Source organism: Sarcophilus harrisii, chromosome 3, assembly GCF_902635505.1.
Source record: "Sarcophilus harrisii chromosome 3, mSarHar1.11, whole genome shotgun sequence".
NCBI classification, from domain to species: domain Eukaryota; kingdom Metazoa; phylum Chordata; class Mammalia; order Dasyuromorphia; family Dasyuridae; genus Sarcophilus; species Sarcophilus harrisii.
Window position 1 is genome coordinate 225,987,349 of NC_045428.1, and position 19,918 is coordinate 226,007,266.

Genomic DNA, 19,918 nt, shown 5'->3' on the forward strand with positions numbered 1-19,918 from the left:
TTTTTCCTTTTTGATTTGATTTTCTTGTGCAGCATGATATATGTAGAAATACATTTAAAAGAACTGTTTAACCTATATTGGATTACTTTATCTAGAGGATGGGGGGGGGGGAGGAAGGGAGAAAAATTTGGAACACAAGGTTTTGCAAGGGTGAATACTGAAAACTATCTTTGTATGTATTTGAAAAAAATAAAAAGCTATTATAAAAAAGTTTATAAAAGCTTTATAAAATCCTTATAAAGTGTTCAAGTGCTTTATAAGCTTAATAAATATTTGAAAAGTTATAAGCTTTTTTAACTCAAAATTTAAAACTTTTAAAGCTTTATGAGTATTGTAAGTTTAAAACAACACTAAGACTTTGGGACATATTACAGGTTTTCTCATTTACTCCTCATAACAACACCGAGTAAGGTTGTTATCCCTATTTTGCAGATGGCGAAACTGAAATTGAGAGAGATTTCAATCAGGGTCACGCTATCCAATAAGTGAAAATCCTGCATTTTAACCCAAGTCTTTTTGGCTCCAAGTCTAACACTCTGCATTTCCCATCTAGGTACCACAGTGTAAGCTATTTAATTATTTAAATCAGGTCCCTTTCTTTTGGCTTTTCATTGGAGGATGAGGCAAATTCCTCATTTCCTCATTCTCTCGCACAATTTGAAACTTGCGTCTTAATTGTCCGCAGGAATGCAAAAGAATAATTTCAAGCGAATTTTCATTAGAGAAATTGCTTCCGTGCTTGGATTGCTGTCCAATCTCTCTCCTCAGTCCAGGGGACACTGATGAAGGGGAATACACTCTGGCTTAGGAATTGAGATGTCACTGATAACTTTGGTCATCTTGGACATTCTGTCCTAAATCTTCAGGTTGGGGGTGGAGTTGAGGCAGATGGAGACAATATACAGGGGCCGCCTTGAGTACGAGTTAAAGGTGGGATAACATCTCCCTGCGTGCGCTACTCCGGAGCTGACCGGCCGCGCCTTTGCTGGGACTGACCGGGACTTTCGAACGGTAGTTTGTGAAGGACAGCGGGGCCCGACCGTGCGCGGTGGGGGGGGGAGAAGAAGGGAGAGGGCTGGGGGGGAGCTGGGGCGCAGCGTGGTTCCCAAGGGCTGGGGGCGGCCTGAGACGGGTCGGGGGGGCTGAGGGAAGGAAGACCCGGCACTCCATCCCCGGCCCGGCATTTGCCGCACCCGCATATAGACATTTATATCCCGCGCGGGGTCAAGTGATGAGTGAAACTTAAAAGAAATGGAATTGGGGAGGATTCGTTACTTCTGTTTTGAGACCCGTGCTCCCAATGCACAGGAAAGAGTAATCTGGAATCAGGGACCTGTTGTGGGACTTGAGTTTAGCCATTTATTAATTGTGTGACTGTGGAGCAGATATTTAATCCCTCTGATCCAATTCCTCCTCTTACTAACACTCAGAAATGAATTGCCCAATGTCGAACGGGTAGTAAGTACCTGAAGTGGGACCAATAAATCGAGCAATAGTCAGAGCAGTAATGTGATTAACTACTGCAGTCCCAATAATCTCATTAACTAAATGAGATTGTTTGTATCTCCTTCCCAAGATCGTTGTGAGGATCTATGGTTATCATTACCCCAACAACTTATTATGTGCAAACTATTAAGTGCTTTAAAATTATTATCTCATTTAATCCTTGTAACAGTCCTGGAAAGCAGGTGCAGACTAGGAAATGGAGATTTTGAGTTGCCCAGGGTCACACTCCTAGGAAAAGTCTGAGGTTAAATTTGAACTCAGCTGTTTCCGATTCTAGACTCCAGGCTCTATTCATTGAGCCGCTTAATTACTTCATTCAAGAAGAGGAAGAAAGGTACCATCTACAGCAAAATATTTGCATTAGTACTTTTTGTAGTGGAAAGAACTAGAAACAAAATAGTTGTCTATAGATCCGGAGATGTCCAAATAAATTGTATGTGACTGTGAAGAGATCTTTTCCAGTAAGAAATAATGCAGAGAAGCTAGGTAAGATTAATGTGAACTATGCAGAGAAAGCAAAACCAAGTAAACAATGTACCCAGACTTAAGTGTAAATGTTTACATCAAATATAGTTACAATTACAAAAGAGTTTCTATCAAACCTGGCCCAAAGATAGGAGAATTCATTTTCTACCCTTCTTTGCAGAGGTGAAGGATTATGAATATGGAATACTGCATCTTTATTGGTTTTTGGTTTTGCTGGACTGCTTTCCTCATCTCACCTCACCCTTCTCCCCCTTTTATATAGTATTTGTTAAAGAAATGACTGGGGGCAGACCCTGGGCATCTTAACCCCAATTGCCTACGGAGAAAGAGTGTGAAGGGAATGTATGAAAGGGAGAGAATGAAGGGAATGTATGAAAGGGGGAGAGAAAAAGAGAAGGGGAGATAGAGGAGGTAAGAGATGGGGAGAAAGAGGGGAGAGAAAGAGAGAAAGGAAGGGAAAAAGAGAGGAGATGGAGAGAGGGGAAGGGGAAAAGGAGGGAGGGGGAGAGAGGAAAAGAGGGGGAGAGAGAGGGAGGGGGGAGGAAAGGAGTAAGGGGGGATTGAGAGAGGGGAACGGGAGGGGAGGGGAAGAAAGAATAGGGGGAGAGAAAGAAGAAAAGAGAGGAAGGGGAGAGAGCAAGAGAGTAGGGGAGAGGAAGGGAGTGAGAAAGAGAGGAAGGGAGAGGGGAGAAAAGAGGGAGGGGTAGAGGGAGAGGGGATAGAACAGGGATAGAGAAAGATCATGAAATCTGAATCCAATCCTCTTTCTATTACTTCAGGCTGCTATTCAATTTCTGGGAACAAAGAAAATCACTTGTTGGCCAATCCTCAGGCAAAGATCTGGAGAAATTCTATGAAATAACAGCAAAGGGCAGCTAAGTGGGGCAATGGATAGAAGACTAGACTTGGAATCAGGAAGACTCATCTTTAAGAGTTCGATGAAGAAGGAAATGGCTAATAACTCCAGTATATTTGCCAAGAAAACCCCAGATGGGGTCCAACTAAGAGTTGGACATGATGAAATGACTTACCCAACTACCTTATATAATAGTCAGTCATCTGAGTTTCAGCCTAACCAATTAGTCTGAAAGAATCTCTTTTCCAGAGAATTGGCCAACAGGTGATTTTCTTTGGCCCCAGAAATTGAAAAGGAGCCTAAAGTAATGGAAGGAGGATTGGATTCAGATGGCATAAAATCTGAAAATCCCAGAATCTTATGAAGTGCTAATATGAGGATGGGTTTTGGTGGAGGGATTTCAAATATTGAAGTGAGTATATCATTAACAAGGCTAACTTAATAGGTATTTATTGAGTACTTGTTCTATATTGGATTGGGGGAAAGAAGGGAATGTAAATACTTCCAGGCCCACAGATTTAAAGCTAAAAGGGTAGTCAGAAGTCATCTTGTCAAAGCTCCTTGTTTTTCAGTTGAGTAATTGATGCTCAGAGAATTTAGGTGATATCTTTGAGGACATACAGAAGGTATCTGAGCTTGGATCTGGTTCCAGGGGTTTTGACTCCAAATCCAGTATTTTCTATTGAACCCCTTTACCTCCTAAGACTTTTTGCCACAAAGTTCATAATTTACTTGGAGAGACAAGGCTGAGAAAAAGAACTGAATAAAATAAAATACAAGATGTATCACAGTTTTTGGTGACGTCTCCAATGAGAACTATAGGAAATAAGTGTTATGGATTCATAAGAGAGCAGAGTCTAGACTTTGCAGCTCATTCTATCTCTGGTCTCAATTCCATAGAATAGCATGTCCCTGGTACTCTCTCCTCTCCATTTTCTACTTTTTTCTTCTTGTATGTTGTCTTTCCTTATTAGCTTGTAAGCAACTTGAAAATAGGATTGTCTTTGGGTTTTTTTTTAAATTTGTATTCCCAGCACTTAGCTCAGTGCCTGGAACATTGTAGGTACTTATAAATGTTATTGAGTTTCATAGATAGATAATTCACTGATTGAGAAAGAAATACAGACATTACTTCACTGAGCAATGGAAAAGATGGGAAACATAATTCAGTCTGTTGAAATTAAGGGAAAGTAGTCTGGATGTAGTCTATAACATGGCTGAGTCAATAAGGTAATATTGCCCTCCATAGATAACCTCATGGATTATGTGAATTTGTGGACATAAAGGGGTTTATGATGACCATCATCATGATGATCAGATTTGATCTATTGTCAGAAATTAAAGAAGGATAACCCTTGAGGTTCTAGGGCTTGGTGATCAGTGAAAATTATGTAAGGGAATGGTAGAAACCATAGCATACAGTAAATTGCAAAAATTTAACATCTCCCAAAAAAAAAAAAAAAAAAAACCAGCAAGACCATGAGCTGTTGGCTAAAATCACTTTTCAGAGGTTCATTAGTTTTCAAGAACTGACAAATACTCATACTACAAGTACAGACTTTAAAATATCTTTCAGAACTCAACTAATACATTATACTGGAATTTGAGCTGATTGAACTGTTGTATACCGTGCCCAGACACAATACTGGTCCACAAAAATTTAAGAATAATACTTTTAATAGGTGCGGCCAAACCACTAAAAATGCTTGAAAGTTCTAAGTGGAACAAAAAGTTTTCAAAATACAGAGGTCTAGCAAAAGAAATTTTAAAAATTAATTTGGAACTAGGATGAGGCACATATGTCCATTATTCCACCTGCTTCTATTAGAATTGAGGATACTTTCAGTGAACCTACAGAGGGTGAACTTGTATCCCAATATGTTTCTTCAGTTACAAAAGGAAGTTATTTTATCCACCTGTGCAATTTGTCTGCAGAGTGTTAAAATATATCATTTTTTAAATATTAAGGATCACATTATTTTCTAGATCATTAAAATGTGAAAAGGAGAATAATCATTCCAAGACTGTTTCTATCTTAATTTAATGAGAAGAATAATTTTCAATAATAACAATAACAAAATGTACGACCTATAGATTGTTAATATGTAACTGAGTGTATCAAATATATTTTTTGCCCAAGAGATATTCAGAACTGAACCACATCTTTACCATCTTGTAATTAATTTAAAAATGTATGGAATATAATATCTTATTATGCCTAATGTTTTTTGATTATGGAAAACCTAATGATCTCATTTATCAAAATCATTCAAGATTCCTTTAGAGCTGGAATAATAAAAATAACACCACTCAATGACCCTATAACAATAAACAACTGTTGAAGAAGGATATTGTATGCTCAAATAAAGTACTGACCACTATGATTGAAGAAAATCAACACAGATTCTATCCAAGTTAAGTTGAGATCCTCTGGGTACTCCCATTTACTGATAACATGGCCTTGATTGCATCAAATCCCAAAACTTGGCAGAACCTCCTAAAAGAAATCTGTGGTGACTTAAAAGAATTTTGGCTTGCCTACCCACAGATCAACAATTCATTATTCTCATTTTACACATGAGCAAACTGAGACCCCAGAAGGAAAAATTATTTAGCCTCATTTCAGTGTCTGAAATGAGATTCAAACTCAGGTTTCCTGACTCTTAAGTCAAAAGAATTAAACTGAATTGAAAAAATATATATATTCTCCATTAAAAGATATTATTAAAACAATATAAAAAAGATAATTAAAAATTATAAAAAGATATTATGTTTCTTCATAAAAATGTGATTTCATTGCATTTACAGTTATTCAAGTCTTCTGCTTTGTTTTGGTAGAAATGTCAGCAATGGAAAAGAAATTACTAGTGATTGATGTGGATGCTGGTGTAGATGATGCTGTTGCCTTAATGATGGCTCTGGGAGCACCTAATGTTGAAGTTCTAGGGATCACTTGCTGTTTTGGGAACACTTCAGTGGATAATGTGTGTAAAAATGTCCTTCGGGTGTTACAGAAGTGTAACAGCTTACAGGTAATTTATTTGCCTTGCAAGTATTCCAAATGATTAAGCTTTATCCCTAATAATCAAAAAAAATTTTTTTTCACTTACTGAAAATCCTCCTTCACTCTCCCTTTCCTCCTTCACACCCTTTTGCCTCCTTCCCACATACTGAAAAAGAAAACTCTTATAATAAATATGCAAAATCAATCGAAACAAATTATCAAACTGGTCATAGCCAAAGAAAAACTCTTTCAATCTGTACTTCTCTGTTGGAAGAGTTGAGGAGCACATTTCATCATGAATCCTCTTGAATCATAATTAGTCATTGAATTGATCAAAGTTCTAAAATCTTTTGAAGTTGTTCTCCTGCTCACTCCTCTTATACAAGAATTTCCTAGTTTCTCTAGAAATGTCTACTTCATTTTTTAAAACACAAAAATATTTCATCACATTCACAGGCCCAATTAACGGGTATCCACAGTTTCCATTTATTTGGTACCACAAAAGAATAACTATCTTTTTTGTCTATGGATTATCGCTAATGAATTACATGTGTGCAATGAATTCTTTCCAGTCCCTCCCAAGCAACTGGCCCAGACCGTAATATACCCCAAATGGCTTAGACCTAATTCACCAAGATTTGAAGCTGTTTGACTTAAGCTATCTTGACACTTTCTCCATTCTTTATAATTTCTCAACATTATCACCTACTTTTTCCTCACAGAACAGAGCTTATTTTTCCTCCTCCTTTATTTGCATCCTTGAATCCATTCTTTTCTCTCCTTTTCACAATCTTGCTCCAACAATCATTTTCTTTATTTCAATCTTTCCCTCTTTATTTTAGATACCTCCTACATATACTTAGATTTCCTCATTTCATTTTTTTTATTATAGCTTTTTACTTACTATATATCTGCATGGGTAATTTTTCAGCATTGACAATTGCAAAACCTTTTGTACCAATTTTTCCCCTCCTTCCTCCCATCCTGGCATATTTAATACATGTTAAATATAATATACGTATACATATTTATACAGTTATTTTGTTGCACAAGAAGAATCAGATTTTGAAATAATGTAAATTAACCTGTGAAGGACAAAAACAGAGGGATTAGAAATGCCATGTAGTGGTTCACACTCATTTCCCATAGTTCTTTCACTGGGTGTAGCTGGTTCTATTCATTATTGAACAAATGGAACTGGTTTGTTACATCTCATTGCTGAAGAGGGCCACATCCATCAGAATTGATCATCATATTGTATTGTTGTTGAAGTATATAACTTCCGTTTGCCTTTTTAAAGACCCTTATCTTGACACTTCTGACTGATCGAGTTCCTTACTGCTTACCTTTTTAAACAAGTGGATTATTTTTGGATATTTTTTGGAGAAGATATCCACTTGCTATTGTGGACAGAAGAGGGTCTAGGTTCAGAGATCATGGGGAACACTATAGTGATGAAAAGCATGACTGAGTAGGGAGAAGAATTTTTATTAAGCTTAAAGAAAAGACAAGTGAGAAGGAGTTTCTCACAGCAGTGCAAGACCCTAACAAGATCACAACAAAGCAGATGAACTGGATGAGGAACTCCCTGAATTATGAATTTGATTACTGAGCTAAACTAGAGCAACACTTTTTATTTGAAATTGAATTCTGTCTAGAATTCAGCTCATTGATTGTAGAGGGTTGCTAATGGCTTAATCCCTGTTTGTTATAATATATAAAGATAAAAAAGATCATTCTGGGTTTAGGCAAAGGTATGAGAGACAAATCTTTTGTGAAATACCTCTATATAGATCAACTCTTCTGCAAAATTCTGTGTCTGCTAGACCTAGTCCTAACTCAATTATTTTGGCATAATTGGGAGGGATGTTACCATTTAATAATTGTCTCCAAGATCACTGATAACAGAATGAAACAAAATTCAGTGTTTTAATAAAACTTGGCTTTTAAAATAAAGCAGAATTTAAAAATGAATAATCAGTAAAAACCTTAAAATAGTGAAATTTTACACATTCTCTGGGCCTCTTTACCACTTTTGGTTTTCTTTAATTGGAATGTTTGGGGATCTCTATTTCCTGCAGAGATAGTCCCATCTCTTTTCTGTCTCCTAAAATAGAAATGAGAGTATAACAGTGCCTGCTGCCAGAGACAATATGATGTTTGGCGGCAGCATCTGTGATGGGAACTTCCATATTCCCAGACACCATATTGTCAGATGTGGGTATAGACTATCCTTATTTCTGGCAGTATGAGGGCCAACCCAGTTAGATGGTATCCAATTAAGCATACTCTCAGGAGAAGAAAAATCTTTTAGAAAGCAAAATATAGGCCAACGGACACCAATAGGCAAGTTTTCAGAAGATGAAGTCAAAGCTATTAATAGTCATATGAAAAAATATTCTAAACCATCAGTAATTAGAGAAATGCCATTAAAAGAACTCTGATGGACCACTTTACTTACTTATCGGATTGGCTATAATATGACAGATTTAGGAAGTCTGATCAATAGCAATAATCTACCACAACTTGAAGTGATATTTACCTCCTGATAGAGAATTGATGGATTCAGAGTGCAGATTGAAGTGTATTTTTTCTTTTCTTTATTTTCTGAACACAACTAACGAGAAAATGAGTTTTGTATGACTTAATATAATTCTCCAATGGGTGGAGGAAGAGAATTTGAAACTGAATAAAAATTAAAAAAAAAAACTTTTTAAAAAGAAAGTTGAATATTATTAGCAAATCATTCATTAGGGAAAACTAAGCTTTTCCTAATGATATTCTTATAAATACATTTAATTGATGCCTTTTTTTAAAACATCAAAATCATTTTGGGATATAACTTCTTCCTTCTTCTATTTTTACAAGCACTTTCAGCACTAAACCTACCCTTGTAATAAAGCAAAACATTCAAGCTAAACCAACCAATCCAATGGCCACATTTGAGAGTGTGTGCATCATTCTATACTTACAGTTTTCCTATCTCTGCTGTTCTCTAGGTATATTTTCTGAGTGTAGTTTCTCAGAGTCTGCATTTTTTTTCTTTTATGTTGTAATCATGGTATATATTGTTCTATTTCACTAAGCATCAGATTATAAAAATCTTGTTTCTCTGAATTTTATTTCTGAAATTATTTGCTAGAACATAATATTCCATCTCATTCATAAGCCATAATTTATTCAGCCACTCCTCTAATTAAATACACACTCACTTTGTTTCTAGATTGTTGTTATTTTGGCAACCATATATACCATATATAGCTATTGTTTCTTTTTTTTTTTTTTTTTAAGCATGAATGATGCTTTTCTTTGTTTCTGAACTCTTTGTTGACATAATTTCCAGAATACATCCAGTAATGGTGTGATTGTTGGCAAAGAAAATTAAATTTAGTGGGTGTTCTCACATAATTTTAATTTGTTTTCCAGAAGAATTGGACCAATTCACAGCTTTACTGTGTTAGTGTGTCTGTTTTCTCACAGACTTGTTCATTCTAAAGTTGACTGTTTCTATCCTAAATGACATTTTATCAAAATTCTGTTCATTTAAATCAAAACTTTTAAATCTGTGGTTCACAATCCCATATGGAGTGTCATAACTGAATGTTTGATTTACATGCCTATGTACCTGGGATCATATAAAAATTCCTTAGGTAAAAAAGGATTTGTGAATGGAAAAAATTTAAGAAGCCCTATTGAAATATCTAATAATACTTAATAGTTTAGATTCATATTAATCTCTGTGAAAAATTAAAACCAAATTCAATTTTAGATTATCTAGATGCTATTTAATTGTTGAATTGAGATTTATGGCTTATTCTCTCTATTTCTTATTTGGCCACTTTTTTTGTGCTTTAAATCTGTGAGTAGAGATAGAATCAGTGTTGAAGCAAGAAAGATGCAAACCAATTAATTTTGCAATTTATTTGTTCTAACTAATATCCAATTTAACTCCAAAGGACATATAATATAAAAATGCCATTAAGTATCTACTTCATTCAAGACATTGTACTAGATGTTATGTAATACAAAAATGAATTACACATGGGGGCCCTGACCTTGAAGGAATTAAACTAAGGATGGGATTCCAAGACAAGAACATAAATTAAAATCTGACTAAATGTATGAGATTCAAAAGCATCAAATTTGAGCTCATACTCTAAATTATGAACTATAAATTATAAAGGAACCAGGACACTGAATGTGTCTTTTATTTGTTATTAGCAATTTGGGGATTATGTCTACTGTTCTATTATTATTATTATTATTTTCACTAATTTTAGATTCCAGTTTATAAAGGTGCTTCTTCCCCATTCCTTAACAATCCGAAAAGTGACAATTATTTTGGAAAAGATGGATTGGGTGATATTCCTGACCTAGATGCTCCAGAACTGGACAAACTCCAACAAGAACATGCAGTGCCTGCAATGATCAGAATAATTAATCAACTACCTGGCCAGGTGATCATGTCATAGTAGATGATATCACTGCTCTTCCTCTGTCTCACACTATCATGGATCACGTATCTGACTTATTTTCTCTATGATCACTTATATTCTATACTCATTCTGGGAGGTAATCTTTACCTAAATCCTTGAAAAGATTTTAAAAATCTCTCAAGTAGAAATTTTAATCAAAAACAATCATTCCTCAAAAGATAACTGACCACTCTGAATTGTTTGTGCATTTTTCCTTTAAAAAAAAAATTTGTAGGTAACTTTGGTTGCCACTGCTCCTTTGACCAACCTAGCTCTAGCTGTGAAAATGGACCCAAGCCTTCCTATGAAAATTAAAAATCTGTTCATGATGGGAGGAAATATGAATTGTAAGTATATTCAAGTGTTATTGTTTTCCCATCGTCCGTGATTATTTATGGGGATGTACAAAGAATGCATAGAAAAGAAATAGGTACTTGAGTACCTATTATTATTATTATTATTGAAGCAGGTATGAAAATGACTGTCAGGAAGATATGAATTCAACTCTAGCTTCTGATACTCATTAAATAATATGATCCTCTTAGTGATATAGGTTAAGTTCGCAGAACAAAGAAGTTAATAACTATGCCAATCTAGTATTTAACAAACCCAAACACCCCAGCTTTGGGGGAAAGAATTCATTATTTGACAAAAACTGTTGGAAAATTGGAAACTAGTATGACAGAAACTAGGCATTGACCCACACTTAACACCGTACACCAAGATAAGATCAAAATGGGTTCATGATCTAGACATAAAGAATGGTACTATAAACAAATTAGAAGAACATAGAATAGTTTACCTCTCAGATCTGTGGAAGAGGAAGGAATTTGTGACCAAAGAAGAAGGTAGAGATCATTATTGATCATAAAATAGATAATTTTGATTATATTAAATTAAAAAGTTTTTGTACAAAACCTTTTTAATTTAATATAATCAAAATTATCTATTTTATTTTGTACAAACAAAACTAATCAGACAAGATTAGAAGGGAAGCAATAAACTGGAAAAATATTTTTACATTCAAAGGTTCTGATAAAGGCCTCATTTCCAAAATATATAGAGAATTGACTCAAATTTATAAGGAATCAAGCCATTCTCCAATTGATAAGTGGTCAAAGGATATGAACAGACAATTTTCAGATGAAGAAATCGAAACTACTTCTATTCATATGAAAAGGTGCTCCAAATCATTATTGATCAGAGCAATGCAAAGTAAGACAACAATTGGCTAAGATGACAGGAAAGATAATAATGAATTAGAGGGGATGTGGGAAAACTGGGACAACTGATGCACTGTTGATGGAGCTGTGAATGGATCCAACCATTTTGGAGAGCAATTTGGGCTCTGCCCAAAGGACTATCAAACTGTCCATATCCTTTGATCCAGCAGTGTTTCTACTGGGCTTGTATCCCAAAGAGATTTTAAAGAAGGGAAAGGGACCTGTATGTGCACGAATGTTTATGGCAGCCCTCTTTGTGGTGGCCAGAAACTGGAAACTGAGTGGATGCCCATCAGTTGGAGAATGGCTGAATAAATTGTGGTATATGAATATTATTGTTCTGTAAGAAACGACCAAACTTTACATGACCTGATGCTGAGTGAAATGAACCGGACCAGATCATTATACATGGCAACCATAAGGGTATACAATGATCAGTTCTGATGGACTTGGCTCTCTTCAACAATAAGATGATTTAAACCAGTTCCAATGATCTTGTGATGAAGAGAGTCATCTACAACCAGAGAGAGATCTGTGGGAACTGAGTGTGGACCACAACATAGCATTTTCACTCTTTCTGTTATTGTTTGCTTGCATTTTTGTTTTCCTTCTCAGGTTTTTTTTTTCTTTTTAGATCCAATTTTTCTTGTGCAGAAAATAATTGTATGGACATGTATACATATATTGGATTTAACATATTTAGCATGTATTGTACTACCTGCCATCTAGGGGAGAGAGTGGGGGGAAGGAAGGGAAAAGTTAGAACAGAAGGTTTTTCAAGAGTCAATGTTGAAAAATTACTCATGCATATGTTTTGTAAATTAAAAAGCTATAATAATAAAAAGTATTGAGTATTATATCTTGTCACTGATATCAACCCTGTTCCTTTCTACTTAGTGATTAAACTAGCAGTCAAATTATATTGAAAAAAAGTAATATGATCCTCAGTAAATCACCTAACTTCTCTTGGGCTCAGTATATTCTTCTATAAAATGGGAATAGATTTTATAGATGAATATTATAAAATGGGAATGATGATAGCACCTACTTTCCAAAATAGATATTAAGGATTAAAATAACATTGGTAAGTGCTTTGCAAAACTTAAAAGTACTGTTTCAGTCGATCAACTATATTTTAGTAGCTATCATTGCCATAGAAATGCTTTATGTTGTTCAGTCACGTCTAACTTTTTATAACCCCCATTTGGAGTTTTCTTAGCAAAGACAGTGGAGTGGTTTGCCATTTCCTTCTCCAGCTCATTTTACAGATGGGGAAACTGAAGCAAACAGGGTTAAGTGACTTATTAGTAAGCATCTGAGACTTTATTTGAACTCAGGTGTTCATAACTCCAGCTCTGGCACTCTATCCATTGGGCCATCTCGCTGCTTTATGTAAATGCTAGCTATTTTTATTATAAAAAAATAGAAATACTTGCTGAAATAAGTGTTGAGTAAGAAAGACAAAACACAAATGAATGCAATAAACTCAGAAATATTTTCAAATAAACAAGCCATAGACATTATTGGGATTGAAGAAATTGAATCAAATATCCTATTGGCAGGTGAATAATACATGGAATTAAAATGAGAACCTCCTAGAAAGTAGATTGTGAAATAATATTTTTTAAATGCCAATTAATATTTTTGGAGCCCTCATCATATTGCTATCTATCAAAGCAGTGGACATAAGAGTTCTATTTCTAAAAAAAAATTACCTTAAGGTGTCTAAAATAGTTCACATTGTTTAACATGTTAGTCTTTACACTCTGGAAAAATGGAGAGGTTGGGGGGGGAGTTTGACCAATGAAGGGGAGATGAATTTACCTGCATATTTATCTAATATTTATAATATTTATTCTATAGATTATGAAAAAACATTTTGTTAACTGATTGCATTTTAAATGATATACTTTTTTCATTTTGAAATAAAAAAGAAACTATAAAAATAAGAATTTATGCTGAATATTTTAATTTTTTTTTAGCCAGAGGAAATATGGATGCATGTTCAGAATTCAATTTTGCAGCAGATCCAGAAGCAGCTTACACCGTCTTAAATGAATATATTTGCCCCACTTATATTGCAACTTGGGAATTTGTGTGCATGTATACATTGTCTTGGGTAAGATGCTACTTAAAAAAAATTTTTTAACAGACTGATCCCCATGGTAATTCACTGGAGATAAAAGAAGAGATATGGTTAAGTGTTGGGTTATCTAAGGAAAAAGATAGGGACTATTTTCCCTTTTTGATACTTTTCTTTCTCTTCCTAGGAACCTTTCCTTTTTGTCTTTATTTGTACTATAGGTTTTAAAAATTAAATAAATTTAAATTTTTTCCCTGACTTGATTTTGTTTCAGGCCATTTTTCCTTGTATAATCTAACGGGAGAACATGTAAAAAAAAATTATACTTTGCTCCCATCATTTCAATCCTCCTCCTAAAGAGAGTATCTTAAGACCTGTGATAACAAGTGAAAACTCTGTCTAGGAGTTGGGATAGCTAGGAGAACAGTGGAGACAGCATTAGACTTAGTCAGGAAGACCTGTGTTCAAATGTGGTAAGTCACTTAACCTCATTTGCCTCAGTTTCCTCATATGTAAAATGAGCTAGAGAAGAAAATGGCAAACTTCTCCAGTAACTCTGCCAAGAAAATCCCAACTGGGTTCATAAAAGACTGAAACAACTTTATAACAACAACAAAAAGTCGTAAGATTGTTGTTATTCCTAAATGACATCATTTTTCCTTTGTCAGCAGAATCTTATAGAGATTGTACTTTCGGGGGATTTTGATATTATAGATTTTTTTAAATTACAGATTAAGTTTAAGTAGAAAAGGGAATTATAAAAAAGTTAATATCAAAGAGGATTTTTAAAAATCAAGTTTGTATACAATTCTGGAATGACTTACAAATGGAGCAAATATTGCATTTCTTAAATTAAGAAGATAAATTGTATTTTAAAAAAGCTTGATAAATCATGTAAATATTGTATGTGTGTGTGTATATATATATATATATGTAGCATCCTTTCGTCTTGTTTTCTAGGAATTTTATGAGCAATGGACTTCACAGAATAGTAATAAGGCTAAGTTTTTGAGAGAAATCAATGCTTATACTGTGGCCAATTTGAAGAAACATGTCCAGAAATCCACCACACTATTCTGGACACCAGGCTATATGCCTTCTGATTGCTTTGCCATAGCAGCTGCAATTGAAAACGATTTCATCACCAAAACAATAGTCTGTGCTGTGTCTGTGGAACTGGCTGGCTTCCACACGCGAGGAATGATGGTTTTGGATGTTGATAATAAGCTTCAGAAGAAAAACCAAGTTTCAATCATGATGGAGTGCAATGTAGAAAAATTCAAGATACTTCTGATAAACAGTTTGAAATAGTTATATCTTTAATGAAAGGTAATGATGAACACAAGATAAGCCTGTTGTATTCTGGGTGAAAACCTCAAAAATATTGCATCCATTTTGGGGAAAGATGTTGGGGAAGTGGAGTAAAAGGGTATATTTTTATTTCAATATTTAATTTCTTTGGGTTTGTGTTACATCCTGAGAGATTATCTATGAAAATTTTTTCCCTAATTTTCTGCAGTCCTTCTATTTTTGTCTACATAGGTTTTATTTATATAAAGAATTTAATTTAAAGTAATTACTATGAGATTTAAATTGGTTTTTGTTGTTGTTGCTTCTAATATATTCTTTTTAAACTGGGAGCTCTTGAAGCTTGGATATAATATTCCCATAAATTTTCTTCCTATGATCCCTTTCAGGTGGTGATCAGTAGTTTTGTCCTCTCTCAGATTTGGCCTCTTGTTTTAGAACTTGACAACAATTTTCCTTGATAGTTTCGTATGAGTGTCATGAGCTTCCCTTGTCCAATTCTAGTTTTTTTTTTAAAAAAATTTTTTAATTAAAAAAAGAAACAAAACAGAAAACCAAAACAAAACAAAACAAAACACAGCACTGTCATTATTCCAGTAGAACATCAGGGAAAATCCAAAATAATTATTACCAGTTTAAGATTCAAAATATAAAAGAATAAATTACTAGTTCAAGATATATAAATTATATTCATGAGTGTCCATCTTTTCTATGTTTCCTTCTAGATTGTTCTTTTGTTCTCTGCTGTATACTTTTTTTACTTTTATTTCATCTCCCCCATTCCCTCATACAGGCAATAATTAATCACAGATATATTTATATATACACTTATACATATACTCACATACATATATATATATAGAGACACACACACCCATTTATCCATATATAAACATGAATACAAAATATTAGTATGGCTAACATAAATTTCTTTCTTGATTGAATCTTTAAATTTGACTTTGTCCAAGATCAGTGACTACTGGTCATACTTTTTTTTTCTAATAAATTCTACTCTTGATCCTTTTTGTACTGTTTATGTATATCTCTCCTTTCCTATTCCTGCTAACTCTTCTACCCTGTTTCTGCTCCTTAATCTCCCCACTCGAGGATTCCTCCCTTGTCTTCTTCCTTTACCCTTTACTTCCCCGTGTGCCCATCCCTCCCCCTTATTTCTTCACAGATTTTGGAGGAAGCTATACCCTTCCTGATATATATGTAGCTATTCCCAATGTGAGCAGGTTTTCAGAACTACTAACTCTCCTCCCCACCTTTGATGCCTCTGTGTCCTTTTTCTGAATCTCATTTGTATGACATAATTATTATTTTTACCTTTTCTTAGGCAGTTTTGATTTTTAGAGTCAGATCACACTCAACTCTACCCCAATCTTTCTTTTGAATTACCCAACTGCTATAGTCAATTTTAAATATATGGTACACATTTCCATGTAATAAACACAATTTGTACATATTAAATTCCTTGAAATTGATCTTTAATATTGATTCTTATATGTTAAATTTGCTGCTGAATTTGGGTTTCGTTGAAAGTCCTGTAAAACTGCAAGTTCATTGAATGTCCATTTCTTTTCCTTCAATTATTATGGATAATTTTGTAGGATATGATATTATTGGCCACAGGCCTACTTCTTTTGATTGTCAATATATGATTCCAGGACCTGTGGTGTTTTATTGTGGTTACTGATAAGTCCTATACAATTCTAATTGTAGCTCCAGCATATCTGAATTTTTTTTTTTCTTTGCTTGATTCTTACAAAATTTTCTCTTTGATTTGAGGGTTTGAAATTTGGCAATGCTATTCTTCTGTGTTTTCCACAAAGGATCTCTTTCAGGTGGTGATCTTAAAATTTCTACTTTCCCCTCCTTTTCTATCATTCCAGGACAATTTTCTTGGATTATTTCTTGCATTATTATGTCAAGCTTCTTTTTTTTCAGTCCCAACTTTCAGGTAATGCAATTATTCTTATATTTTCTCTTCATCTGTTCTCTAGATCTGTCATTTTTCTTTTATATTCTACATTGTTCTATTTTCGCATTCTTTTTGTTATTTCCTGATCTTTTATAGCTTCATTGGCTTCCTTGCTCAATTCTAATTTTTCAAATTTCAAAAATTTGTCTTTAAGACTCTGCATCTTTTTCTAGTTGGCTAACTTTTTTATGTAACTTTTTTTTTGAGCTTTTTCCCAAAGTCTCTTATTTGATTTTTAAATTCTTTTTTGAATAAATACTCTCTGGGCAGGGAGCCATTTCACATTACTCTTTGGAGAAACAGCTTTTTTTTACTTCAGTGTCCTCCTCTGCAGATGAACCTTGGTCTTCCCTAGTCCCACAGTAAGTTTCTGTGGTTGAGTTCTCCTTTGCAGACTTTTTTAAAATTTATAAATATTAGCGTAAGCACCTCTAGTGGCAGGTGAGGGAGATAGTGCTTCTAGCTTTCTTTCAGCTCTTCCCTCTGACCAGGAACCCCAAGTTCCGTTAAGTGCCGGCTCCTTCTCCCTTTGGGGGCGGGGCATCTCTGCAGCACAGCTGGGCCTAGGTTCCTAATCAGCCGGAAGTTCTCCCAGTCTTCCCCGATTCAGACCTTCCCCTCCTCCCCAGCTCTTCAAGCTGCCAGGAGGTGAAGGTTTCTGTGGTTCCAGATGGAGCTCCAGCCAAATTCAGCTGGCCCCCAAATACCGACTTGGCTAGTGGGGAGCTAGCCTGCAGGTATCTGTACCTCACACTATTAACTCCTGTTTTCTTCAGGCCTTCTGCCCCATTCTGCCCCAAGTCTTGTGCTTCACTAGTCTTTGTCCTGAGGCACAAATTTATTCTGTTTGTGGGAAAATCTGGAGAGCTTGAAATGTACTGACCATGTTCTGTGAGCAAAGCGGAACTGCCTTATCCAGAAGATGCACAAAGTTAGAGAAGCCCCTGCTGTCTTGTGCCCCTCTTGCACTCGCCCTGGTCTGATCAGCCAGTCAGTCACTAACTTGTCTCTAACTCACAGATGTCCTTTTGGTCCTTTTCAAGAACCAACCAACCACCAGATGGTCTTCCCTCTTGGGGTGTCTTCCCCCTCATTAGCTGCAAATCCCATCAGGAATTTAGTTCACATCTTTCTCCTTGTTAATCAATAAACTCCCTTTTGGAACTTACCCCACAGCCAACAATAAGCTAATTCTTTGATTTGGAGATGGTCTAAGGGCCAGGGGTCCTCAAACTTTTTAAACAGGGGGCCAGTTCACTGTCCCTCGGACTGTTGGAGGGCCGGACTATAGTAAAAACAAAAACTTTGTTTTGTAGGCCTTTAAAAAAACTTCATAGCCCTGGGTGAGGGGGATAATCATCCTCAGCTGCCGCATCTGGCCAGTGGGCCGTAGTTTGAGGACCCCTGGTCCTAAGCCTACAAATTCTCTCAACACCAGCAGAACCCCCAATATATTTTGGGGGTTCAAGCCCTGCACCCCACCACTTCCAAGAACTTTTTTTGTGCTAGGGATTATTTAATGTTTCTTATTAAAAAAGGAGAGGCTATTGAAGCTCCATTATGTGCCTCTAAATATGAACCCATATTGTTGAATGTTAGATTAGATTCTAATCTTGATTTGAAGAAAATAAAATTAGAAAATGGCACAGTAGGTCAGAAAACTCTTCTTCATCCCCATAGTAACATCTGTGGTGGGATTTTTTTTCTCCTTTATTTACTTATTTTTGTTTTGAGCACTAATAGTTGGAGTCCTGAGGAATAGGGAAATGATACCTCAAGCCCCAGGTTAGTCTTACTGTTATTTTCTGAGCTCTCTCCCTTCCACTCCTAAGCTATGGCTGGGTCTGCTGTCGGGTAAACAGTCTCTTTTCCTGCACTCCTTCCGGGAGCTGCAAAACTACAGCTGTCCTTTGTGGTCTGGGACTGAATCCAAGGATTCTGCACCCCTGCAAGTGCCCGCAGCCAAGCAGGGTCCCAGGCCCTCACTCAATACTCACCAGGTGGATGCAAACTCCTACACTAGAGGTCCCATCTTTTCTGGCTTCTTTTCATATTCTCTCAGGAGGATAACTGCTTTTATTTCTGCTGCTCTAAGGGGCTGTTGTTTTTGTGGGTGTGGAAGAAATCTGGAGAGCCAAAAGTTTTCTGAGATACTCTGCCATTTTCTAACTTTGTTTTCCTTAAATCAAGATCAGAACCTAATTTAACATTCAACAAACTGCCACTAACCAGGAGTCAACATTATTATCGATATTTCAGTTAAATACATACATATAATTATAATATTTCATATAAATACAATTATAATATTTCAGTGTAAGGGAGCACAAAACTTTCAGAGTAACTATTTAAAAGCCTTCTCTATGTGGTTTCTCTGACCCCTTCTTCCTGGTCTCCTTTGCTGACTCCAAGTGTTTCCTAAGCCTCCTCACTAGGTCTTTTTTTCCCCCTATCTTTATACTGTTTCATTTGGTGAGTTCACTGACAGTTGCAACTATCACTTCTTGATAGGAAAGTCTCATTAATCTATACACCTTATCTTTGTCCTGTTCCTCTACCCACCCTTCTATACCCACCTTATCTTATAATTTTCCTCTTATTTTTTGTTTTTTTCTGAAGTCTCTCATTACATGACTGCTGCTTGATTTTTTTTCCTCTGTAGTTACCAGTAATGAAAATATAAACAAGGTTAATACTACTAGGATTTACTTAGATGAGGAAATAAGAGTAAAATGTCAACATAACAAAAATGTAATACAGCTAACAGTTAATGACCAGGAAATTAAAATAAAAAATTTTGAAAACTTGGTTTGTTAAACTGGCAAAAACAATTATGAAACCCTAAAGCAGGAAAATTAGCATATTCTACCAGTAGCAAGGACAACTGCCTTAACTTTCTGAAGAGCAATCCAGCAACATGTTATGAGAACTATAAAGCTGCTGAGCCAGTTTATTTTCTTCATTTGAGGGAAATATTTTCTTTTGGCCTAGAA

At 35.3% G+C, this 19,918-nt stretch overlaps 1 protein-coding gene across 1 annotated transcript; it reads left to right on the forward strand.

Moving 5' to 3' along the window:
- The first annotated feature begins 319 nt into the window (after positions 1 to 319).
- Positions 320 to 15,169, forward strand: LOC100919505 (probable uridine nucleosidase 1). The gene is made up of 6 exons (XM_003765643.4): positions 320 to 1,011; positions 5,687 to 5,880; positions 10,133 to 10,309; positions 10,563 to 10,674; positions 13,533 to 13,669; positions 14,594 to 15,169. The coding sequence occupies exons 2-6, from the start codon at positions 5,689 to 5,691 to the stop codon at positions 14,942 to 14,944; spliced, it is 969 nt and encodes a 322-aa protein (XP_003765691.4). The 5' UTR covers positions 320 to 1,011; positions 5,687 to 5,688; the 3' UTR covers positions 14,945 to 15,169.
- The last annotated feature ends 4,749 nt before the right edge of the window (positions 15,170 to 19,918 follow it).